This window comes from Pseudonaja textilis, chromosome 14, assembly GCF_049901715.1.
Source record: "Pseudonaja textilis isolate UNSWEBS1 chromosome 14, rPseTex1.2, whole genome shotgun sequence".
Lineage (NCBI taxonomy): Eukaryota > Metazoa > Chordata > Lepidosauria > Squamata > Elapidae > Pseudonaja > Pseudonaja textilis.
Genome location: NC_142003.1, coordinates 11,045,326 through 11,070,876, shown reverse-complemented (window position 1 = coordinate 11,070,876; position 25,551 = coordinate 11,045,326). Strand labels below are relative to the sequence as shown.

General features: G+C 42.3%; 2 protein-coding genes across 8 annotated transcripts in view; one reads left to right on the top strand and one right to left on the bottom strand.

The window, feature by feature from the left end:
• The window catches only part of ALG1 (ALG1 chitobiosyldiphosphodolichol beta-mannosyltransferase), a 24,673-nt gene extending 17,825 nt beyond the window's left edge, over positions 1-6,848 (bottom strand). For 4 of the 5 annotated variants that reach the window (XM_087912529.1, XM_087912530.1, XM_026704115.2 and 1 more), the window contains exons 1-4: positions 6,614-6,848; positions 2,807-2,884; positions 1,849-1,952; positions 26-174 (exon numbers count right to left, since the gene is read on the bottom strand). In XM_087912529.1, the coding sequence (XP_087768655.1) occupies positions 26-174; positions 1,849-1,952; positions 2,807-2,884; positions 6,614-6,836 (554 nt within the window). In that variant the 5' untranslated portion in view covers positions 6,837-6,848. The remainder of the gene's footprint in view (positions 1-25; positions 175-1,848; positions 1,953-2,806; positions 2,885-6,613) is intronic. The other variant, XM_087912532.1, reaches the window with a different exon arrangement.
• Positions 6,497-25,551, top strand: C14H16orf89 (chromosome 14 C16orf89 homolog). Of its 3 annotated transcripts, none has more exons than XM_026704120.2 (8): positions 6,497-8,474; positions 14,882-15,031; positions 20,148-20,295; positions 21,769-21,883; positions 22,442-22,577; positions 22,813-22,917; positions 24,636-24,698; positions 25,388-25,551. In XM_026704120.2, the coding sequence occupies exons 1-8, from the start codon at positions 8,300-8,302 to the stop codon at positions 25,459-25,461; spliced, it is 966 nt and encodes a 321-aa protein (XP_026559905.1). In that variant the 5' UTR covers positions 6,497-8,299; the 3' UTR covers positions 25,462-25,551. The 3 variants fall into 3 exon arrangements, with proteins under 3 accessions (XP_026559905.1, XP_026559906.1, XP_087768670.1); XM_087912544.1 differs by lacking the exon at positions 6,497-8,474 and adding an exon at positions 10,362-10,675; XM_026704121.2 differs by lacking the exon at positions 14,882-15,031.

Genomic DNA, 25,551 nt, shown 5'->3' with positions numbered 1-25,551 from the left:
ACAAATATCAAAAAGTTGAACGCACCGTTTAGCAATCCGGACTATGGGGTGCCTTTTCCCGTGAGTCAGGCCCATTAGAGTGTACCCATAATTGTGCCAATCAATTATTAGCTTGCTGTTTCGCAGTAGGCAAAATATCCAGCTGACTGCAATGCTGGGCAAACCGGGTGGATTCTGGTTATGGGAAGAAGAGAAAACGTTTCAGAACAACCTCAGTAAATATAAGATCAATTGCTTTGCAGTTCCTCCACCCACACGGCCTCTCCTTATTTTATTATTTTCCTTATATCCTGCATTTATTATTTTTTATGCACTTCTCAAGGCAGAGAGCCTATCAAATGCTCCTTCCTCCTCCTATTTTTCCCACAGCAACCACTCTGTGAAATGAGTTGTGCTGGGAGAGAGGGATTGGCTCAAAGTCACCCAGCTGGCTTTCATACCTTCGGCAGGACTAGAATTCACCGTCTCCTGGTTTTTAGCCTGACACCTTAACCAAACTGGCTTATGACAGTTATTTCTTTCCAAAATACCAACTTAACGCCAGCTAAGGAACCCTTCTTGCACTACTTAACCCAGGTGAATAGCCTATAACCAGCCTAACATTCCTGAACCCTAATTTCCAGCAGTCCTAAGTACCATGAACAAAGCTGCAGTTTAGCTCATTTTAACTTGGAAAATCACAAGTTCCCAGCCCCTCAATCCTGCTACGTGAGACCTCTGGACCCTACCTCTTCTGCTTGCAAACTTTATATTATAAACTCCCAAGAGCAGGAAGGAGACCAATATTTTAAAATTGCATCAATAGATGGTGTGAATTATTCTTAAGCTATCTAACTCTCTCTCTCCTCTCCAATATGGTAATCATAACATGTTGTCTATGGAGATTCTCAGTCATCCAGGTCAGGGTTGTCCCAGAGGTGCCTTTTTCAACAGGCAACTGGACTTTCTGGTTTTTCTTTGAAGACGTTTCGCTTCTCATTCAAGAAGCTTCTTCAGCTTGGAAGAAGAAGAGCTGAAGAAGCTTCTTGGATGAGAAGCGAAACGTCTTCAAAGAAAAACCAGAAAGTCCAGTTGCCTCTTGAAAAAAGCACCATTGGGACATAACATGTTCCATTAGCCCATAAAGGACGTATATGCATTTTATATTCTTTATAAAATAGCACCTACATCTTCACCTTTCGATACGCTATTCACAGGATGGCTTTCAAATAAAAGGTAGGTTAAACAAACACTTCTCAGCTAACTCCATGATACTTTTTTAAAAAAACTGGACTGATGTCGTGGCTTAAATAGAAGAGAATCCGGTGTTAAATTCATCTTAAATCTAAGATTCGTCTTAAATCTAAGATTTACAAGACAATCATCCACCCCTCATGGCACTGAATGCTGGGCAGCAACAACAGGACCGAAAAGTATCTCCATGCCATGGAAATGTGAAGGCTCCGTTGGATATCAGGCATCTCCCTTCTTGGCCACGTCACAAACGACACCATTCGACAACATTTTGGTGTGGCACTAATTATAGAGAAGGTGAGAGAAGGCCGGCTCCGCTGGTATGGACATGTCCAGAGAGCAGCACCTTCCGTTGTGGGCAAGACTGCCTACCAAGTAGAAGTCAATGGCCGGCAACCTCGTGGGCATCCAAAACAGAGATGGCAAGACACCATCAACAAAGATATGCAAATCATTGGCCTGCACCCTAGAGATGCAGCTGACCGTGCAAAATGGTCCTCAATGATCCAAAAAGCGGAGCCTGCACTTGTGGGAATATGCTAGGAAGGAGGAGGAGGAAGAGGAGGAGGGGAGGGAGGGAGGGAATGTAGTGTTAAAACCTGGAAGTGTAAATACCTGGAGGAGCACATAGCCTGGTGGAGCAATCCTTAGCAGCGTGTACAACAACTGGAAACTCTGCACAATCACTTTGATGATATACTGGAAAAACCTGGGCCCAACTAAGAAGGAAAAGAAACTCCGGTCAAGGCCTGATGCTAAGTAACGTTTCTAGGCAGGTGGTTGGTGCGGCTGACTATGCTTCTATCCCTCCTACCCAATGGCAGGAGAGTGAGGAAGGGCTGACCAGGATGGGAGTCGGCCCTGAGAATTTTCCTCGCTCTTCTAAGACAACGAGCCTAGTTATCTGCTAGGTAGTTCACCAGCTTATATTTGAATTGTTGTTTTGCCGTCTTAATGCCTCTTCTAACATCCTGCTTAGCAACAGAAATGTTGGGCTCACTTGTGGTCATACACCGAGGACCCCCTGTAGTTGGGAAGCATTGAGAATGCAGTCTCCTAGGACATATGGGGCTTGAAAGGACGAGATGTCCTCAGCCTTAAATGTCCCACTTAAAATTGAGCACCGCAAAACATTCTATCACAGAATGTCTTCAGATGGAAAAAGAGCAATTGACCAAAAAAACCCACCCACAAGTCAACCCAGGTCTTTGGATACTTCTTGACAGTTCCCATCCAGTCTCCAACCTCCCTTAGAAAGGGAAGAAGGTGTGTGGAGAAGGTGGATGACCTTCAGCTGGAGAAGATCCAGAAGGTGGCAGTTTGCTTGGACTTTTTCACCCAGATTACAGTCCAGAGAAGGCACTGATTGTACTCGTTAATGAGTAGCGTTAATATGCTTTGGCCCAACGCTGGTTTGTGTAACATTCCTTCCTTGCTGGTCTTGCCAAAAACAGCAAAGGAGGAGTCAGTGGAGGGAGAGAAAAGACTGATGAATAAAAAGGACTATTCAGATCTTGACTTGACATCAGATTTAGCACTGATAAGTACATAAAGGAAATAACGTCCAACTTACCTTGCCAGATTTTGAGCTCCATAAGGGGAACAATCTCAATGTTTTCATTGCTTATGATCTCACTGTGAGGCTTTGTGCCTGTAAGAGAAGCAAACAGTGCTAAGATTTTGTCCAAAATAAAAGATGGACACCATGTCTGAGATATGGGGATTAAAAAGAAAGAGAAACCCTGAGGTCAGTTACCTCAGAGGTCAATTAGGAAAAAAAACACATATGAAAACTTCTCCAGCCTCCATAAGTAACAAATAAGTGTCATACTTATGAGCTGGAAGGGGACACTTTATTGAATTTCTAGACCAGGGGTCTTCAAATTGGGCGACTTTTAAGACTTGTGGATTTCAACTCCCAGAATTCATCATCCAGCCAGAATTCTGGGAGTTGAAGTCCACAAGTCTTAAAATTGTCAAATATGGAGACCCCTGGGCTAGACCATGGTTGTCCAACCTTTTGACTTGCGTGGGTCATATTGAGTGAAGAGGAATCATCTTGACCCCCATATAAACTATATAGTATAGTATATACACCACCTAATAATATCCACATAATATTCAAAGTTTACAATTTTGTGAGGCTGCATTAGTAGCTATCCAGGGCCACATGCAGCCCTCAGACCTGCTCTAGATGTTGAGTCTAAGTTTCTCAGATTCAGAATCCAAATTAAAGCTTCCATAGATTCACTGGATTTCACTGTAGGTTTTCAAAAATAGACCTGACAACCATTTGACTGGGAGGATAAAAGTTCTCTTGCCTTGAGCAGGGTGATTTGGAGTAGTGGTCCTTTCCAGCTCTATAATTCTATGTTCTATAGAAGGTTAGAAAGCTTTTTTTGCAATAGAAATAGAGCCCTCCAGCCCCTTTGTCAAGGATTCCACCACCCACAGTTTTTTTCTCACAATCAACAGGAATTAGCTTTTCCAAGAGCATCATTTTTTATGTTATTTTATGGTTGTTATACAGATGCTCCTCAACTTACAAGAGTTCCTTTAGTCACCGTTCAAAGTTACAATGGCACTGAAAAAAAGTGACTTATGACTTGTGTTTCATAGTTAGACGTTTGTAGCTTCTAAGAGCTGTGGTGGTGCAGCGGTTAGAACACAGTACTTCAGGCTACTTCTGCTGACCGCAATTGGCAGATCGAATCTCACCAGGCTCAAGGTTGACTCAGCCTTCCAGCCTTCCAAGGTCAGTAAAATGAAGACCCCAATTGTTGGGGGCAAGAGGCTGACTCTGTAAACTGCTTAGAGAGGGCTGTAAAGCACTGTGAAGCAGTATATAAGTCTAGGTGCTACTGCTATTGCCCTTCCTTCCTTGCTTGATGGTGCAGTCGTTAGAATGTAGTACTGCAGGCTAACACTACCCAATGTCAGCAGTTCGATCCTGACCAGCTCAAGGTTGACTCAGCCTTCTGAGGTCAGTAAAACGAGGACCTAGAATTGTTGAGGGCAATAGGCTGATTCTGTAAACTACTTAGAGAGGGCTGTAAGGTACTATGAAGCGGCCTATAAGTCTGAGTGCTATTGCTGTCCCCATGAGCATGTGACCAAAATTCAGATGCTTGTCAACTGACTCGTATTTATGATGGTTGCTATATCCTGGGGTCATATGATCCCCTTTTGTGACTTTTTGATAAACAAAGTCAATGGAGAAGCTAGATTCGCTTAACAGCTAGGGTTACTAACGTAACAACTTTAGTGATTCACTTAACGGAGGCAAAAAGTCATAAAATGGGGCAAAACTCACTCAACAAACTTAACAACAGAAATTTTGGCCTCAATTGTGGTCATAAGTCAAGGACTATCTGCATTGTCATCTTGTATACTAAGAGTCATTGTCATCTTGTATACTAAGAGTCATGTATTTGAGATGGGTAGCCATATAAATTGAAATAACGAATAAAGAGATCTCTGCCCTAAATGATCTCAATGGGATTTGCTTTGTGGTAGGTACTTGACCCATTCCAAAGAAAGAACTGAGCGCAGAAGACTTCTGCTGTAACTTAGTATTATGAAACCATTAACTAGCAGAAAGACAGAGCAATTATCTCTTCTCATCCTAATCCAAAGAAGGCAAGTTATTTAAAAAAACAAACTCCCAAATTACTTGTGACTAATTGCATTCTGATGAAGTATGGCTAAAGTTTACACACAAGCTTTTCAGAAACAGCTTGGCTGCCCCATCCTGTTGCTCTGGTTTTGAGGTGATGGCAGCAGCAGGTCAGGTTCAAAATAAAATGTATCATAAAGGACACAGATGATTATGGGAGGATGCAACAATAATAAGCAATAATCTAGAATAATCTTTAAAAAAAACTGTTTGTTCCTTTGTTGCCTGCCGTTTTATTTTATTTGCACACTAGTTGATTAATTCTGCTTATTTTGACTGTCTCATAAACTCTCCACCCATCCAAAACAAAAACAAAAACCACCCTTAATTTTCTCAATCAATGGTTGGCAGTTGTTACTTTTGCAAATTTAAATACCTTGAGTGCAACCACAAAAACGGCATTTCATTGATCCATTTTGTTGACGATGGGCAAAAACTTTTCAAAGATTAGATTTGAACCCGAGTGATGGGCAAGAAAGGAAAGAGAGCTGGAAATCTGAATAAAAAGAGGGGAAAGCCCTGAAAACAGATAGTCTAAAATCACACATAAGTCATATCCCAAATCTGCATGGGGTTCCTCCTATGCACCTCCCACCCATCCCACCAAGGCAGCTTATAGAATTGAAATAGAATAGAAATAGAACAGGATAGAAATAGAAATAGGAATGAATAAAATAGAAATAGAAAAGAATAGAATTAGGAATAGGAATGAATAGAATAAAGATAGAATAGAATTAGAATTAGAATTAGAAATAGAATAGAATAGAATAGAATAGAATAGAATAGAAACAGGATGAATAGAATAGAAATAGAAATGAATAGAATTAAGAATGGGAATGAATAGAATAGAATAGAATAGAATAGAATAGAATAGAATAGAATAGAATAGAATAGAATAGAATAGAATAGAATAGGAACTGAATAATGAATGGAATAGGAGTGGATTGGAGTGGAGTAAAATAAAATAGAATATGGAATGGAATGGAATGGAATGGAATGGAATGGAATGGAATGGAATAGAATAGAATAGAATAGAATAGAATAGAATAGAATATGGAATGGTATGGTATGGAATGGAACAGAATAGAATAAGGATAGAATAAGGGTAGAAGTAAGAGTGGAGTAGAATAGATTAGAAGTAGACTAGGAATAGGAATAGAATAGAAATAGAATAGAATAGAATAGAATAGAATAGAATAGAATAGAAATAACAGAGTTGGAAGGGACCTTGGAGGTCTTCTAGTCCAACCCCCTGCCTAGGCAGGAAACCCTACACCACTTCAGACGAACAACTGTCCAGTCTCTTCTTAAAAACCTCCAGTGATGAAGCGCCCACAACGTCTGAAGGCAACTTGTTCCCCTGATCAATTCTTCTCAACTGTCAAGAAATTTCTCCTTAGTTCCAGGTCGCTCCTCTCCTTTTCCCATCCGCAGCCCTCCTGGGGCAGCACTACAACCCCCATCCTCCCCAGCATTGTCTCAGAAAGACAAATGGGGCTGGCAGACTCCCCAATGAAGGGGCGCCAGGCGAGCCCTTCCGCGGATACGCGGAACCACAACTCCCAGCATGCCTCGCGCACCGCCGCCATGGCCGAGGCTGCTGGGAGCCGTAGTTGGCCAGGTCAGGCCGGGCCGAAGGCTCTGCGGGGAAGAAGGGTCGGTCTCCGGGGCCCTCGGTCTCTCGAGGTGGGGAGGAAGATTCACCCGCGTAGCCGAGGAAAGCGACGCGACGGCCCCGGCGGGCCAGCGACAAGGCGTGGTACTGCATGCGGGGGCTGCGGCCCAGGTCGCCCACTACCAGCACGGCCACGCGCCCCGCGACGTCGCCAGGTCTTTTCGGGGGCCGGAACGACCACCAGGCCCCCAGCGCCCCAGCCAGCAGCAACAGCAGCGCCGTCCCCGAAAGCAGCCAATCGCCGGCCTCCATCTTGGGAGAGGCGGTGGGAGGCCGCGCGGAGCGGCTCCAGGAACGCCGCCAATGCAGGTCGGGACAGCGCCGCCCTGTCGGCTCGGAGGAGCAACTACACACGTCGACGCGGGTTTTGAATTGTAGAGCGCCACAGGGTTGAATGCAAGATTGTGTCTTCTATTTTTATTTATTTATTTGATTTATTTACTTGATTTGTCAATTGCTTACAAGATAATAGGTATAAGTATATACATAGTTATGAATACATGAAATGGGTACATAGAATGGAATGGAATATAAGGGAATGGACCAAACTTGTATATAGACAGAGTGGAAACCTCCACAACCTTCTAACACTGAAGATATTACCTAGTTGGGTAATAAAATGTCTACATGAAAACAATCAAGCTCAGAGAGCACCAAGATCTCCATAGTTCAACCCTGAGCTACATTTATTCTCTTCTAACTACTAAGTCACTGTTTCTCAACCTTGGGTATTTTAAGAGGTGTGCACTTTTTTGTTGTTGTGAATGTCACAATAACAATTTCTTTCAACCAAGCACTAGAAAGTTATACTGGGAATGAGAGCAACACAAAGGGACATATTATGTTTGATGGGAAGGCAAGAAAACCAGCAATTTTTGGATCCAAACGCACGCACTAATTCAGAAGGCTTTAAAGATTGTGAAGACTAATGTACAATTGAAACCACAGACTTTTCTTTTGGGCTGAGTGGATAAATAAACAGAAATCAGAGAGTTTTGTTTTGATATGTGACAAGTGCAGCAAGATTGTTATTCGCTTAAAAGTGGAAAGGTTCGGTACTGTCTACAAAGGAGGAATGGTTGGTGAAGTTGATGAAACTTGGCTAATTTAATTAAAGAAAAGACAGTTGATTTCCTTTGTTGCTGATTGGAAACCCCTTAGGGACTTTTTGCATGAAGCAGAAAAAAATGGATATGATCTGTGACCTTGATTAGAAAATACTAGATAATAAAAGAAAGTAAGTTTTTTTTTTCTAAAGCGATGATTGTGTAACCATGCTTATACCATTATCTGAAAAGAAATTGGAAACTTCTATTTATTTTTTCTTTCCTCCTTTACTCTGTATTAGTTTTTTTCAGTGCTTGCTTCTTTTTTTAAAAAAACATTTCATAACATTTATACAAAAAAAAAAAAAAACCCACAATTTATTTCCTTGACTTAAAACTTGTGTGCCACTCAACTCCAAGTGATTTTTAACCTACTCACATCCATCAACAAAATATAATTTGGCCCCTGGAAGGACTTTAATGGATCCTTGTAAACAATTTGGAGCTTTGCTGTCAATCAGAGCTTCTTCGTTTCTGACATGGATTCTTGTGTACACAAATCCTCCCTATAAAAAGGTTTAAGGAGAACAAAGAGAGGTCAGGAGGTTTTTTTTTCACAGAGTCTGTAAAAAGCCTCTGTTGCTTCCTCCTGCCCCCGATGCAAAAAAAATGCTGAATTTTGGTTTTTTGCTGTTGATCTGTCTTGTAAACCTGCAGCCCTCCTCTTGTCAGGCAGATAAGAGAAATGCTATCATCTCTGCCATGGAGAAGGCCGTTTTGTTCCTGGGTGAATACCACGACCAAATCAACATAGATGCGGTATTGGGATACTCCGTCTTGGAAGGTACTTGTTTTAGGTACTTGCTGTGTTGGTTGTTATTAGACTTAAAGTTGACAGCAAACAAGGGCATGATTTTCTTCTAGAAGTTGTGAGTACTCCAGCACTGGAGGTATTTAAAGAAAGGATTGGATAACCACTTGTCTGGAATGGTATAGGGTCTCCTGCTTGAGCAGAGAGTTGGACTAGAAGACCTCTAAGGTCCCTTCCAACTCTTGTTATTCTGTTAAGGGAAGATGGGTGCCTTGTATCCTTGGGCTGAGGAAATTGTGATGGAGAAGTGAGGAGAAGATTAACTGAAAAGAGGAAGACAGTGACGAGCGGGATAAAGGGATGACTGATGAATGCATTTGGAAGATGACAACAATCACAAGGACTAAGACACGGTCTTTGAAAGATGGAGAAAGGAAAGGAGACAGACACCATTGAACCGTTCATTTGAAGATGGTTATTGGAAGTAGGAAGGTCGGTTGGGCAAGAGGCAGAAACTCCCCATGTTTTGAGGAGGTCCTACAGGTGGATGAAAGACAGCAAAGAACTATTATGTTGATGGGACAAAGATGGAGAGAAGGCAGTAGAAGAGGAACTTGGCTATGATCAAGGAAAGCTTGGAAATTGGATGTTAGTTCTAGAGACAGGCAGAATGACAGGTCAGGAATCAGATCTGTCCCAATTTTGCATAACTAATGATGACAGAGTCTGAACTTTTAAAAACTTTAAAATTGAAAATTCCCTCAAATCAAGCTAGACTTCAATGATTCCAATGACTCATGGATACATCTGTGTCAAACCAACCAAGGGAAGGTTTGTTTGTTCCTGCTCTCTTACAAGATGTTTTTATGGCTTCCAGTCTAGCCCTAAGAATTCTCATCCAAGTATTAACTACACTACGACTAAATAGCATTGGTAGTGTATTGTGGTGTTGAATTTCCTCCACAATCCTTGTGATGTTTTACGAAAGATCATTAGTGCAGATGGGTGATCTGGAAATCTAGAAAATAGCCCTAACAGAAGCAGTTAGATGGTCAGTTTCCTTAGATACTGGATTAAAACATCGATTGCAACTCTATGATATGTTTTCTCAATCATTTTCTTAAAAGAACTGTTGGAGTCTAAATATCCAGTTCTGTTATTTAAACTAAATTTGCATATCACTCATTGCATGACCTCTGTACATGCCATATGCTAAATATAATAAAATAAATGGTGATTTGTTATCATGGTTTTTAACGTAATTTAATGTTTCATCTTGTATATTGTACTGTCCACATATTTTACATACGTACATACATACATACATACATACATCTGCTAATGCTCCACTTACACACAGTTGTGATGGTTTTCCAAAAAATTTTTATTCATGTTTGTATATTAGTGGTTGCATGACCTCTGTAGATGCAATACACTAAATAAACAATCTAGAAATGACTGGGAAATTTATGATGGGAGAGATTCAAGAACTTCAGTTGTCTTGGAGTGACAGAAATGCAAATCTATTTCAGATGGAGATTGCATTAATGTTATAATATTTGTTTCATAGCTAGCTTCTTCCAGACTCCAAGGAAGTCCACTCTACCAAATATTCTGGTGCCATCTCCTTCTTGGAGAAAATCTTTGTGGTCATTAGCAATCGAAGGTGATCTGATGGCACTTAATCAATCAATTCCCTTCTTGTCTTGTTGTTACATTTCCAACTCCATCAAAACACAAAATGAATTGAAGATTTCCGGTTTGCAAGGCTTCGGCGGTGGCAGGAATTCGCGATCGTGCGCAGTTCCTGCTGCGCTCGCTGCCGAAGTGCCTCCGATCCAGCTGGATCTGGAGGATATGGTTGCCCCGTAGAGGCAACCAAAGATAGAGGAGATCCGGATAGGGGTTTGGGAGTATCGCAAACCCCCTCCTCACCCGGCTAAACTCCTTTTTCCCAAGGAGGTGGAGCAGCAGTCAGCAATGGCCGCCACAAAGAAGCCTGCAGCTGGGTAAGATTGTGCAGGAGGAAGTTGGAGAAAGTGAACGTTTTTTGGCTGAACCAGGACAACAAGGAACTTTTAAATACCCGGGAATCTTAATTGTTTGAATGATACATTGTTTCCTAAGAAGACTGGAAAGTGGAAGAAAAGTGAAAGGGAAAGTTACTTTCTCTCACTCTCCCTCCCCATGGAAATAGCTGATGGAAATCAGAAAAACCTGCTTGGGCACAGAAGGTAACTAAACTTGAAATTTAAACCCAAGGGGATAAAAGATTTCTGAACATTGGAATTAAAAACTAATAATTTTTTTTTGCTATAAGTGGAAGGGAAGAGGTAAAGAACCTACTTTAAGATTGTATTGAAGGAGACTGCTTGGAGTTTATAAGACCAGAAATAAAAGGCAATAAGGCTTCTAAAAAATTACTTTGGAACTGTGTAATTGAACTCTACCCCAGGAAGAGAAAATATAAAAAGAAGAAAGTGCTAAATGAAATAATTTATTTTGATTTGGATTGCTTTGTGACTTTGGGATTTTTGGAAACTATTTCTAAAAACTAAAGATTGAAAACACTTGGGTTGTTCTTAGGGGGAAAAAATGGCACTATCTGTTGAGGAATTGCAAATGGAATTTCAAAAGCTAAAAGAAGAGGAACAAGAAGGCAAGGGCTCTTCTGGATCTATTTTTCACTTTTTAGAAATGGTGATTTCTACCTACCAAGAAATACAACAACAAGAAGGCTGGGATGAAGGAGAAGAAGCCATCTTTAATGGACAGACAATCTTACTTGAAGAAGAAAAGAGAAAGGGGGGAAAGAAAATGGAGAATTCAGAACTTAAAAAAGCAACCAAGAAAGGGAAAAATAAGATGAAAAATTGATACAATGTCAGAAAGCAACAGAAAAGAGAAATACAACAGAGAGGAAAGATTAAGAGAGGGGAGTTTGAGAGATTGGGGGGCAAAAAGGCTAGAATTGATAAGAAAGAAAGGGAAAAAAGGAAAGAGAAGTCATAAAGGTTTAAAACAAGATGCTAAAAATCAGTTTTTTTTCAGAGACAAGGGTAATTATAATTTAAAAAATGATTCTGCAAAAGTATATAAGATTGTATTGTAGATTTTAGTATTTGAAATTGAGTTAGAAAATTGAAATATTATATGAGTTAATAATGCATTAAAGGGAATGTATAAAAATATTTAAGATTTAATAATAGAATTTTAACTTTCTATGGAATATTGTTTTTACTATTTTATAAACTTAATTGTCTTTTTTTGTTTTATTATTCTAAAATGTAATATTTAGAATGTACTAAGCAGAATCAGTATGGAAAGTATATATTATTTTAAGTGTTAAATTTAGGGGAAAGATAAAAAGTTGCCATATTTCAACCAGTGATCACAGGAGAAATATTGTATTAGAAAGAAAAGATAAATAGATAATTTAAAGAGAATGGACAAAAGATGCAAGTATAATTATTTAAATTGAGATGAAATAAATAAAATAGAATTAAGAGAGTGAATGAAGAGAGAAAATATATAGAAAATATAGAATGTTAAATAAGATATGAAATAGTATATTAAGTGAGCATGAATTTGATTTATGTCTGTACAAAAAGATGTAACCTGGGGTAAGCCGCTTTCCAAAACGAAGTTTTATGTATTTATGTTTTGTGTTTTGTTTGTCTATGACAGGGGTCAGGGAACTTTTTTACCTCTTACCCCCAAAAAAATTTATAAACGCAGACGTTACCCCTCCCGGCCTCTCCCCTCCCCGGCCACCTCAGGCTGCTGACACATAATTTGGAGGTCGAGGCGGGAGGAGGTGCCCCCCCCCGCGGCTGGGAAGAAGGCGGGATAGCTCGCTCCAGGGAATGAAATGTCACCAGGCTCCCCGAGGGCTTCTGGGAATTTTCTCGGGGCCAAGGCGGCAGTTGCAGGTGCCTCTTCGCTTCCTGTGTGCCTGGCAGTGATGAGAGGCTTCGGGGAGGGAGCCGGGCTGGCTGGCTAGTTGGCAGGCAGGCAGGGCCTGGGGGCGAGGAAGCGGGAAGGGAGGATGATATTTGGGAGCCACGGTGACACAAACTGCGCGCGAAAAGCGTGCGGTCATCGCAGCGCGGGGGAAAGCGTCCCTTTTCCCAAAATGCTCTGCCCTATGCCAGAAGCTCGCCTTCCCCTAAAAAACGGGCGGCGCGGCTCTTGCAGAATCTAGCCTGGAGTCATTTCCGACCCAAGAAACAAGGGTGGGGTGGAGGGGATAAATTTGCCTCAAGGGTGTTTTAATAACTGCTGCTATGCCGATAGTTCCGCCATTGGCCAGCGCAACCTCCTCATTACCCCCAGATTTTCACTTTTACCCCATTTGGGGTAATTTATCCCTGTTCCCTGACCACTGGTCTATGAATTAATAAAACGTTAGAAGAATGTTGGAAGAGAATAACGAAATTGTATCAGACAGATGGATACAATGAATATATACAATTTAAGGCAAAAGAAATATAATTGAATAGAAGGAAAGGGAGAAATAAAGAGAAGTTGGAAAAAGATATGAAGTTGAACAGATAAGACAAATATACATATTAAACTGTGCTTGTATGGAAATGTGATAATTTGGAATTATCCTGTCTTTAAATAAGATGTTTTATTTGTTTTTTCAGAAAAGATGTCCTATGTTATTATATTCTACATTTTGTTTGTTTGTGTATTCTTAAAAATTAATAAAATCTGTTTTTTTTTTTAAAAAAACCACAAAATCAATTGAAAATATTTGCAATGCATAACATCCATTAACAGAACAGATCAGACATCCGGCCCTTGCTTATCAATGGAGACCAAGTGGAGCAAATGGCCAGTTTTAAGTTTCTGGGTGTTACCCTAAAAGAGGACCTGACCTGGGGTGCCCACATTGCAGCCCTGGTCAAAAGGGCCCAGCAGAGATTATACTACCTGGGACTTCTCAGAAAACAACAACGGAATGAAAAACTGCTGGTGACCTTCTACCGCTGAACCATAGAGAGCATTTTAACATACTGCACCTCTGTATGGTTTGCCAATTGCACAGTGGCAGATAGAATAGCGCTCCAGAGCAGCAGTTGCCATCTGGTGGGCTGTGAGAAAATTCTGGTGAGCCGCAGAGAAATCTCACACCCAGAGCACACACCCCCAAAGCAATTAATCCAGGCTGCGCAGAAACACAAGGTTGCTCAGCCCACATGGCCCGCGGGAACCCTCCCTGCCCACTCACTCCTTACCCGGCAAACTTGTCTGCTAAGTTGGTATTTTTCCTTTTTCTGCCCATCATCTGTTCTGTGCCATGAGATTTAGATTAGCTAGGAAGCAGGAAATGGTTGGATTTCTTGCTTTCTAGCTAAGCACAGCCGAACCTCCCTTAGGACCGAAGGTTTGCTTGCAAGCAAATTCAGTGCAGACTCATGGGAAGCAAATTTAAGAGACTGAGATAGCCGATGGCAGATAGATAGATCACTGAATGATTCTGTGAGCAACTCAATCTGCCTGCTTTGTCTGATTTTGGATAAAAGTTGGTTTTTTATATAAAAAATTCAATATTTATATACATGGTGTATTGTGAGTTAATTTTGTGAGTTTGCTTGCTAGCAAATGTTATGATTTTGGCTGCAAGCAAATTTTATGTGACAGACTGAGCTAGCCAATGGCAGATAGATAGATTTCTAAATGAATCTGTGATTCTGTGAGCAACTCAATTTGCCTGCCTACTTTGATTTTAGGTAAAAGTTGCTCTTTTTCATAAAAAAAATGATATTTATATAAATATTTATAATAGCTACATACAAGCCATGCCCAGCCAGTCACATGACCACCAAGCCACACCCACAAATTACGCCATGCCCACAGAACCAGTTAGTGGTCCCTGGGATCTAAAATTATAAGTTTGGTGGTCCCTGAGGTCCAAAAGGTTGGCGACCCCTGCTCCAGAGGGTTAACGTCATTGCCCCTCAGAGGATCCTGGGTTGCCCTCTCCCCTCTTTGGAAGAGCTTTGTAGCTTCCGCTGCCTTAAGAACGTTCAAAACATTCTCAAAGAGCCATCTCATCCTGGACACCCTTTTTCTGAACTATTACCATCTTGCAGACAGTACAGGATAATATTAAAAACAAGTTCAAATAGGCTGAAAAACAGCTTCTATCCCAGGGTAGTAATTATATTGAATTCCACTGTATAGTGCAATATTAATGCAATATCATGGGTTTTCAATTCAATTGTATAGAACGTGAAGGATGTGTGTTTGTGTTTATTTTCAGTCATAATGTACACTGAAGATGATATTTAATTATGTTGTACAAGATGCAATGACAATAAACTAAACTATCGCATCCCATTCGTGTCATCCCATTCCATCTCTCTTTGAGTTTTGAGATGTGGTGTTAATTCCATCTCTTTTGTTTTTTTCCTCCCTCTGCAAACCTCTAGCTTTTTTGAATGTGGTCCTGGAGAGATGGCAAAGGAAGCTGGAATTAACTGTCGAGTGGCAGAGAATCCTGATGATGAGGGAAAAGCTGTTGACCTTCATAAAGGATGCAAACCAAGATGTTGAAAAACAAGATCCGGTTTCCCACAAAGGTAGAAGAGGCAAACGTTATTTCAGTAGAATTAGGTAACCGTGGTTAGAAGGTAGGTCTCCCTAGGGACGGAAGTCTGATGTGAATCGTTTCATAAGTCTGGGGAAGAAAACTTTTCATTGCCAATGTCATGCCCCTGTCGGAATCTGATTCAGAGGGGGAAGCTGAGCAGCTGAGGGAGTGGGAGTGTGGCTCCGTTGGCGGTTGAAGAAACTGGGGAAGGGCACAGTCCGACTGGGCAGAGCAGGGGAGAGGTAGAGCAAGGCAGAGGGAATTGGGAGGAAGACCCAGGGCACGCAGGGAGGAACGGAGAAGGGAGCAACATGAGTTGTGTGGCTTACAGGGGAGGAAAGGGCCCTGATTCCCTTCATTAGCTGCAGGTGGGAACACTGTGTTTAAAAAGGGAAGTTGAGCACAGCAAGCTGTTGGGAGCAAATCATGAATTATCTGGTGTCGTGGAGGCTTATCTGTATTCCTGGCGTCTTCCCAACTGTGTTTGCTTTCAAGTCTGCAATTCCTTCTCCTGTCCTATCAAGTTAATTACTGAAGTGTGGTTTGTTTGGATTTTTAGTTACAGTTTATATGTACTTTGTTTTGGGGCTGAATTTCCACCACTTAAAGGCTTTTTCTGGGAGAGTTTCTCTCCAGCCGAAGGTAACCTGGACATTGGGAGCAAAGTTAGAGATAATAAAGGGACTCTTCTTGCTTATTTGACTGTGTTGCCTTGGTGCCACGCCCCTTTGGGTCATTACAGCCAAGGGTTGTTCATTAATGTTTTGTGGGGTTTCCCCTCCAATGTGCATGCTCGTGATGCAAACTAGAGAACCAGCTCGGTCTAGTGGTTAGTGTTTAAGATACCAGGCTAGAAAACAGGAGACATTGAGTTCTAGTCCTGCCTCAGATATTAAAGCCAGCTGGGTGACTTAGGGCCAATCACCAGGAGGAAGTGAATGTTCTGACCTAGGTTTCCTAAGACCATGAAGCAGACTCATCGTCCCAATAAAAAACCCTTTATTTAGGATATTTAGGATCCTCTCCTGCAAAGTCCCGGCAAACAGCCTTTCATGAGATTTCATAACTACAGACCTTTATCAGGCTTGAAGAGTTGACAGGCCGATAGCTTCCAAACGCCACACTGTAGCAGCAATTACTTCGCAAGAAGAGTAAACAGATCTCCACTCAAATGAACTGAACTAATTGTCTCCTGCAAACCCCACTCCTCTTTCTCTCCTCTTTATTCCCTTTGGGAGGGACCATTCACCGTCCACCTGAGCCTTTACTCCTGAGTCAACTCTTGTTCCTTAACTGTTCCCTTCTCCTGGCAGCTCTGTGTATGTGCACACTGGGAACAGGCTCCAGCTGTTCTTCTTCCCCACTGATCTCTGACTCCGAAGGCAGCTGATAACTGTTGGAACAGCCCTGGCTCCATCTCTGCCTCCGATGCAGAGCCCTCGTCCGAGCCTTCCCCAGACTCCAGGACTGGGCCATGTTCCTCCCCAAGAACCTCACTGTTTGAGTCTGCCACTAGCTCCACTGGCCGCTGGCGGGCCACAACAGTGAGTTCTAGTCCTGCCTCAACCATGAAAGCCAGCTAGATGACACTAGGCCAGAGGTTCCCAACTGGGGGTGAGAGACGATATTCCGGGAGTGTGAAAAGTTTAGAAGTTTCAAAATTATACTGTATATGCATACTTATAAGCATATAATTATTTGTTTTTGTAAGCATTCTAAGGGCATGAGATTGGGAACCCCTGCTCTAGACTGATCACCAGGAGACAGTGAGTTCTAGACCCACCTTAGTCATGAAAGCCAGCTGGATGACTCTAGGCAAATCACCAGATGATGGTGAATTCTAGATCTGCTTTAGGCATGAAAGCCAGCTGGGTGACTTTGGGCCAGTCCCTTTCTCTTAGACCAACTCACCTCACAGGGCTGTTGTGCTGAGGAAAATGGGAGAGGAAAGGATATTATGTATATTTGCTGCCTTTTTTATAAAAAATAATAAAAGATAAGATATAAAATAAATACATAATTACATACATACATATATATGTCTGTGCTAGTGTGGAGTCAGGATATCCCTACTGTTCTGACCCGGGCTTTGTCAAATGTAATTAAACATAAACTTGTTTTAAAAGCAAAATCTATTTTATTACAAGGCTGGGAATTACTTTCATTCCCAGCCAGAACTACTTAGAAACAGTTCCCCAAGATAAGCACACGCCTTTCAGTGCTGTAGAATGTTGCCAAAAACAGAAGTAAACCAACCGAAATACCGGAAAACCAACCAGAGCTTCAAAGAGGACTTGGAATCTTTTGAACTGCTTTGCTTCCTACAAAGCTTTCGTCACTGAGGTCTGACTTTTATCCCTTATGGGATGCCATCACCTCCCAGCCTTACTACTGAGTCGCTCCTTCTGCTTCAGCTGCTCTCGCCTTCTAGCAGCTCTGCGCACACACGCACTGGGAACAGGCTCCCGTGGATCCTCTTCCTCACTGCTGCCAGACTCTGGAGGTTCCGGAGTCAGCACCCCACTCCCAGATGGTCTTGGCCCCATCTCTGCATCTGACACAGGATCCTCATCCGAGTCCTTTCCAGACTCCCTGACTGGTCCCCTTTCTTCCCCACTTTCCAACTCCGCTGTTGTCTGCACCGGCTGCCGGCAAACCACAACACCTCCGCCCCTTGTCTTCCAAGTTACTTGCATTGTGCTTTAGATTTCTTCATTATTTTAAGCAATGATGTGCTTGTTTTATGGCTCACATTATACCTTTAGGGAGCATTTGGCACAAAGCATCCAGAAACTAGCAATGATTTTCAACAATCGTTGTTGGAAGAGACTCTGAGAGATACGAAGGAGCGCTTGGGGACTACATATCGCCCTGGGAAGGCAATTACCCACTTCTGCCAAAGGAACACAGGAGATTAATTTATTCTGAGTGAGATAATTGCTCTTCCTAGCTCTGGAATCTAATTTGAAAGCCAGGCAGATAAATCTGGAGCTTTTGGCAATGCAAAGTTGCAAACATAGCTCTTCTGCCAACAAACCGTCTGCCCGATCTGTGAATACCAGTTGCTAACAACATAGAAAGAGAAAAGTGAAGTAGTTAAAAGTGTTGGGCTGGGAACAGGGAGACCTGGGTTCAAATTAACCCTCTCCCATGGTAGCTAGCCTTGGGCTAGTTACTCTCTCTCCTTATCCTTCCTACTTCTCAGAGGGGTTGCTGTTTAGGGAGAAAACAGGAGGCAGGAGCAACCATGAAAAGTGAAAATAAGCTGATTAATAGAAAAAGAAGATTATTGTAAATGGCCCAAAAAACATCTAATTGAAAACTGAGGGAGTAGACCATTAACACGGTCTCCTTCTCTCAAGAAACATAAGGGTAGTCGGTTGGCTTTAAATGGTGTAGCAGAGTTGACTGATAGATCCTGAGAGAGCGGGGGAGAGAAGGAGGAAGAGAGAGAGAATGAGAGAGAGAATGGAGAAAAAGAATGGAGAGAGAGAGAATGGAGATAGAGAGAATCAAGAGAGAATGAAGAGGGAGAGAGAGAATGGAAAGAGAAGAATGGAGAGAGACAGAATAGAGAAAGAGGGGGGAAGGGATGGAGAAAGAATGAAAAGAGAGAGAATGGAGAGAAAATGGAGAGAGAATGGAGAAAGAGAATGGAGAGAGAGAGAATGGAGATAGAGAGAATCAAGAGAGAATGAAGAGGGAGAGAGAGAATGGAAAGAGAAGAATGGAGAGAGACAGAATAGAGAAAGAGGGGGGAAGGGATGGAGAAAGAATGAAAAGAGAGAGAATGGAGAGAAAATGGAGAGAGAGAGAGAATGGAGAAAGAGAATGGAGAGAGAGAGAGAGAGAAAGAGAGAATGGAGAGAAAGAGAAGACCAGTTGCAGCAGGCTGACTGATCCTTGGCTGTTTTGACACATGAATTTAAGCCAGACCGATTCATTCGTTCATAGCTCAGAGTCCTCTGTACAACCCTGTAGTTGATAAACTGCCACGCATCACTTAATGCTTACACAAAGCCAGCTAAACGTGGTTAACCAGTTTTTCTAATAATGCCATCCAATTCAATGGTGGGCATTTCCACAACTCTACTCTTCTTCCCAGTCCCACAAAAGCCAGATGCCACCTTGAAATGCTAAAAGCAACACGATGACACCTACACCTCTCAGGAACGGGGGTGGTAAGACCAGGGTTGACTGCTAGGATGGGGAAATTGAGTTTTTCACATTTTTCTTTTTTTTTTTTTTACAGAGCTGTGGCGCTTCTCACCACCAGCTTTGTTCACAAGGTGCCACTGATTATATGCAACAGCCAAAGCAAGACACCACTTTAAGGAGAGACTACACAATCCCTTGTCTGAGATGGTCTATAGGTTCTCCTGGTTCAGCGGGAGGATGGACTAGAAGACCTCCAATTAAATACCATCTTCAGTGCACATTATGACTGAAAATAAACACAAACATATATCCTTCACATTATATACGTTGAACTGAAAACTCCTGATATTACATCAATATTGCACTAACACAGTAGAATTCAAAAGAGCCTCTGCTCTGGGATAGAAGCTGTTTTTCAGCCTATTTGCCCTTGTTTGTATTATTATTCTGTACTGTCTGCTAGATGGTAATAGTTCAAAAAAAAAGGGTGCCCAGGATGAGATGGATCTTTGAGGATGTTTTGAACTTTCTTAAGGCAGCGGGAGCTCTAAAGAGGGGATGATCCTCTGGGCAATGAGATTAACCTTCTGGAGCGCTGTCCTATCTGCCACGATGCAACTGGCAAACCCTACACAGGTGTAATAAGTTAAGATACTCTCTAGGGTGCAGCGGTAGAAGGTCACCAGCAGTTTTTCATTCCGTTGTTGTTTCCTGAGAAGTCTCAGGTCGTATAATCTCTGCTGGGCTCTTTTGACCAGGGCTGCAATGTCAGCACCCCAAGCCAGGTCCTCTTTTAGGGTAACACCCAGAAACTTAAAACTGTCCACTTGCTCCGCTCGGTCTCTATTGATAAGCAAGGGCTTGTCAATTATATTACAATTATTCTAAGTCTCGAGCAAAGGCTAAGAAATCTTTCTCTCTTTCCCATTCCCCTCCCTCCCCCTCAGAGTTTGTTCCAGCTTTAAAACCAGGATTTTGGAAGGTCCCCCAAGAATGGAAAAAGATTAATGAGTCTATTCCTTATTCTCTAACAAGTGGCCGCTGCCTGGATTTAAAAACCAGTGATTTTTGCATCTCGTCCCTATTAGGAACACAGTAGGTATTTGATTTTGATTTTTCTAGGGTTTCTTCTGCTCCAAAACAGGTAGTCCTCGAGTTACAACTACTACTTGTAGCTGTTCAAAGTTACAGCAACATTGGAAAAAAGAGACTTATAACTTGTCTTTGAAGATACAACCATCATAGAATCCCCAGGGCCATGTGTTCAAAATTGGGGCTTAGTATTGCTTATTAGTACTGCTTTATAAATCCTTAGTAAGGCCAAACCTGAAATACTGCATCCAGTCTGAGACTGTTGTGGTTAGCAGCAGGTGCGGATGGCTGAGGAGAGCGAGGACTCAGATGAGGGGTCAGGACCATTAGGGAGTGGACGGCTGCCTTCAGAGATTGTGAGGGCTGGCAGCAGCAATGAGGAAGTTCCCGAGGAGCCTGTGCCAAGCGCACTTGTGTGCAGGGCTGATCGCAGGAAAGAGCAGCTGCAGCAGCATGGGCGACTCAGGAGTAAGGCTGCAAGGTAGTGGCCCCTCCTTCTAGAAGATAAAAGGCAGCTGTGAAGCGAACATTCTTTGCAAGAAGCAAAGACGTTTTGAAACTCCAGCCTTGTGTATTGGAAGACTTTTGTGTTGTGAAATATTTCTTATCTGGGATTTTTGACAGTCTCGCATAGTTTTGGCAAGATTTGTGCTTATCAAAGTTAATTAGTTTTCAGCAGCCTTTTAACCGGGAATTTGTAAGACTCATTAAAAGGTTTCTATTCCCTTTGGTTATTGTTTTGTCTAACTGGAAAAAGGTTTGGCTCAGAACAGAGACTCTGCAAAAAGTTCAAAGCAACTAAGATGATGAAAGGCCTGTAGATTAAAACATACGAAGAACGGTTGCAGGATTTGGCTATGGCCAGTCTAGAGAAAAGAAGGATTAGGGGTATCGTGATAGTAGTATTCCAGTATTTGAGGGGCTGCCACAAACAAGGGCTCAAATTATTCCCCAAAGCACCGGAAGGCAAGAAAAGAAATAATAGATGGAAATTAACCAAGGAGAGAAGCAACCTGGAATTAAGGAAACACCTCCTAACACAACAATTTCCCTTATAGAGCACTGTTAGCCAAAACAATTTGGAAACCTGTGGCATGAATGAGCCATTCATAAACTTTCTGCTGTGGAACATCTATTTAATTATATACAAAACAAGCTAATAAATCAATGAGTTGCTTGATTTACAACTGATACGGGAAGACCTTCACTTGCAAGCACAACTGAGATTAGAATTAGGAGCCATCGTGGCACAATGGTTAGAATACAGTTCTATCTAGAATGCCAGCAGTTCAATCCTGACTGGCTCAAGGTCGACTCAGCTTTCCATCCTTCTGAGGTGGGTAAAAGGAAGAGCCAGATTGTTGGGGGCAAATAGGCTGACTCTATAAACCACTCAGGGAGGGCTGGAAAACAAAGTGAAGCGGTATATAAGTCCAAATAATAGTGCTAGTGCTTATCTAACTTGCTTTTCATCAGGGATAACTCTGAGGTATGCTGGATTCCTGACAACTGCACCAGGCTCATGGTAAACACCCACTGCGATGGCTACTTGCTATCCCACCAACTCTTTTACTTTCTGTTCGCCAAGATGGTAAGAAAGTGTCTGTGTTTGTTTGTTTACTAAACAAATGTCTGTAGATGTCCAGTTTACATGTAGAGACTCTGGATCGTGTTGCCATGGTGGTTAGAATGATCACCGTAAGATGAAAAGGAAGGAAAGCTTGGGAGATCGTTAACCCATTTGCAAGGATCTTGGAGAGAAGGGCAAAGATTTGGGGCGGGATGGGGGGGGGGGAAGGTGTAGAACTGGCTGGGGAATTTGGGGAGTTGGAGTATCTTAAAGTTGCTAAATTGGAAAAAAAGAAAAAACAGTATAAATGGTACTTTTTTAAGCCCCACCTGCAGGAATTTGAAGTGCATTCATTTTACTGCAATTGTCACGTTTGTAATTTGTATTTTGAGTCAGATTTTTCAGGCTTTAAAGGCATTTTTTTTTTTTAAAAAAAAAAGGCTTTATCTTTCGTTAATTTTCTGCCAATTGCTTGGTGATACCACTAAGAACATTTGGATTGCAAGATGAATGTAGCAATCAATCGATCAATATTTTATCCCACCCGTTTGCTTGATGTTCTCACCCTTCCCTCTCTAGAAATCGTGCCCTAATTCGCTCTTCCAAAATGCCGGCTACTATGAAAACATATTCTGTGATTTGATGATGCAAACCAATCGCAATTTCGAAAAGAAGAATATTATGGACTATTTTGGAGATCTCTTTACAGAGAACAGTAAGTGATCCGTGGGGGCCTTGATGCTCTCTGAGTTTGGTTGTTTTCTTGAAGATGTTTCATTACCCAACTAGGTAACGTCATCAGTCTGGAAAGGAGTGGGATTTGAACACAGTAAGTGATCTCTTCAAAATGAGTGGGTAATTTCCAGTCCTCTCGAATAGATTTTCCCCCTTTCTTAACCCTCAAGTTGCGCTAACCATCATCAACCAACCCGCATCTTCTTTCTTGACAGTTATGTTTTGTGGGCTAGCTGGATTCTCAGAATTCTTCCAGGATTCCTGGCTTGACCGCATTCTCAACTGGCAGAAACAGGAGAAAGGATGTTTCTGGATGTTCCGTAAGTAGATTGCATGACTTTACGGCCATCAGTGACTTGCGTTTTGTCAAAACGCCAACAACCCCATCCAGACGAGACAGTTCTTTACTTAATGACCACAACTGAGTTCAACATTTTCATTGCTAAGTTGACGGGTAGTCCTCAACTTACGACCTTAGTTGAGCCCAGAATGGAGGTTGAAAGTTGTGACAGTGAATTAAGTCAGTCATCATATGACCAATCCGATTTTATGTCTTTTTTTTCTGCAGAAGTTTATTAAACAAACACCATGGTTATTAAGCAAACCATAATTCACAATGGACATTTTATGCAAAAAAGCCAGAAGTAAACACTTGTTTTCTGTCATGCCCCTGTCGGAGACTGAATCTGAGGAAGAAGCAGGACAGCTGATAGGGAATGGGAGTGTGGCTCCGTTGGCTGTGGAGGAGGCTGGGCAAGGGCAAAGTCTGGCTGGGCAGAGCAGGGGAGAGATAGAACAAGGGAGAGGGAGTTCAGAGGAAGACCCAGGCCCACTCCCTCTTCATCCTACGACACGCAGGGAGGAACGGAGAAGGGAGCAACGTGGGTTGCGTGGCTTACGGGGGAGGAAAGGGCCCTGATTCCCTTCATTAGCTGCAGCTGGGAAGACAATTGATAAGAAAGGCAGGCTGTGTGCAGCAGGCTACTAGGAGCAAATGTGACTTTATTCTGTGTTGTGGCTTATCTGTGTTCCTGGCATCTTCCTAACCCTATGAGTTTAGCTGTGCCTTCAAGTCTGAAATTCTTGCTCCTGTCCTGCCAAACAAATTACTTCACTTTGGCTTGTTTGGACTTTAAGTTACAGTTTGTATTGACCATGTTTTGGACTTAATTTTCTGCAGTCAAAGGCTGTTCTTGGTAGAGTTTTTCTCCAGCCAGAAGGTAACCTGGCCCTTGGGGGCAAAGTTGGAGATAATAAAAGGACTCTTATTGATTATCTGTGTTGCCTTTGTGCCACGCCCTGGATCATCGCATTTTCGGCAAAAATTCCAACAACGTAAATCGCAGTCCCTTGACCTTGGGACATTGGAAATGACCCTAGACATGGACCAGTTACTGAATACATAAAAGAGAATAAGAGGAGATGGACATTGGAGCTTCAAGTCCAAGTCATAAGTATCTCTTCTGAGATACATCATAACTTCACTGAGCAACCCGTTGTTTAGTAAAGACTGCCTATAATTCCATAGGTTTAACCTCAATCTATAAAACATAATTCCTAAATAAAACAGCAAATCTGACTGGGGAATTTTGGGAACTGAAATCCGCCCATTCTAAAGTTGCCACATTTGAAAAACTAAATATGCCAATTGTCAAGCGTGGGAAAACAGGAAATCCAGGCAGACTATCAAGATTTATTGCAAGCTTAAGCTCTCTACAAGAATCTGATCTACTAACAGTCCAAGCAAATTGGCAGTAGATAAGAGTCAACGGAATACAAGGTGAGCTGGACTTAGATCTCTTATGAGCATGAAGAGACTTGAGACTAATGACATCCTTGACCCCTCCCTCCAGCTCAGCCTGGTCATCTCCTACACACCAATGTTTTGAGCATTGAACTATTTAGGCAAACTTAAGAAAACTGTACAATCTCCAAGTATTAAAAACAAAGAGACGCAGCATATTGCATTAGATTTCCAAAGAAATAATACTAGTCTCTTTTTCCAGCAAATGATTCCTTTCTTCTCTCATTCTACTAGCTTCTCCCAGTGATGAGGGCTACGTGAGAAGAAGGCCTAAGAGATCAGAGAAATTTATTGAAGGTAAAATTCTCCATAGTTGGGACACAGGAACTGGGTTTGTCTAGTCTAGTGAAAAGAAGGACTAAGGGCAATATAATGGCAGTGTTTCAATACTTGAGGGGCTCCTACAAAGATGAGGAGGTCAAACTATTTTCCAAAGCACCAGAAGGCAAGACAAAAAAAGAATAGATGGAAATTCCCATCGTAGACTAATATGTTGCTCCTAATAAAGAATTGGATTCCTTTTGAAACTTGGCTCGAGGCTCATGGGCATCCATTGGAACCCTGACAGCGAGGTTTTCAAGAAGAGACTGAACAGCCATTTGTCCAGAATGGTTTAAGCAGGGAGATAGACAGGATGAGGGGTCTCCAACACCCAGGACAGGGCCCACTGTTGGGGCGTGTGGCCTATTCACAACTGGGCCATTGGCCAGCACACATACACCCATGTGTGCCTCTCAACTCACACGAGTGCTGGGCCGGCACACCCACGCCTGCACTTTGACTTGCGGTCGAGCTGGATGTGCATGCGGCTCACACGAGTCAAGCTGCGTGCAGGTGTGCTGGCCCGCGGCTCACATAGACCGGTTCCCCTCTCTTTCCTCCCCCCTCCAGCTGGGCTTCCAAGCTGCAAAGGTTGGGGACCGCTGAACTAGACGACCTCTCGAGGCCCTTTCCAGCCCTATGACTCTATGTTCTTTTTATTGCAGGTGACTGCTCTGCCCATAACACTGCTGTGGCCGTTGGAGCACTTGGGGGCTTCCTCTTGTACGGCACCTCATGATGCTCCGTCTTTGGATACCTTACTTGATTACAGTTTAAACCCAGCTTTCTCTGGGCCACTGTCCTACAATAAATGTCCGTCTAAAAGTTT

What these genes read in the sequence shown, in the direction of transcription:
- C14H16orf89 (XM_026704120.2), top strand. Translation starts at nt 8,300, where the DNA reads ATGCTGAATTTTGGTTTTTTGCTGTTGATCTGTCTTGTAAACCTGCAG. An exon ending in AGATCCGGTTTCCCACAAAG is followed by an intron (nt 15,032 to 20,147) that starts GTAGAAGAGGCA and finishes CCTCCCCCTCAG; the next exon opens with AGTTTGTTCCAGCTTTAAAA. An exon ending in AGATCTCTTTACAGAGAACA is followed by an intron (nt 22,578 to 22,812) that starts GTAAGTGATCCG and finishes CTTTCTTGACAG; the next exon opens with TTATGTTTTGTGGGCTAGCT.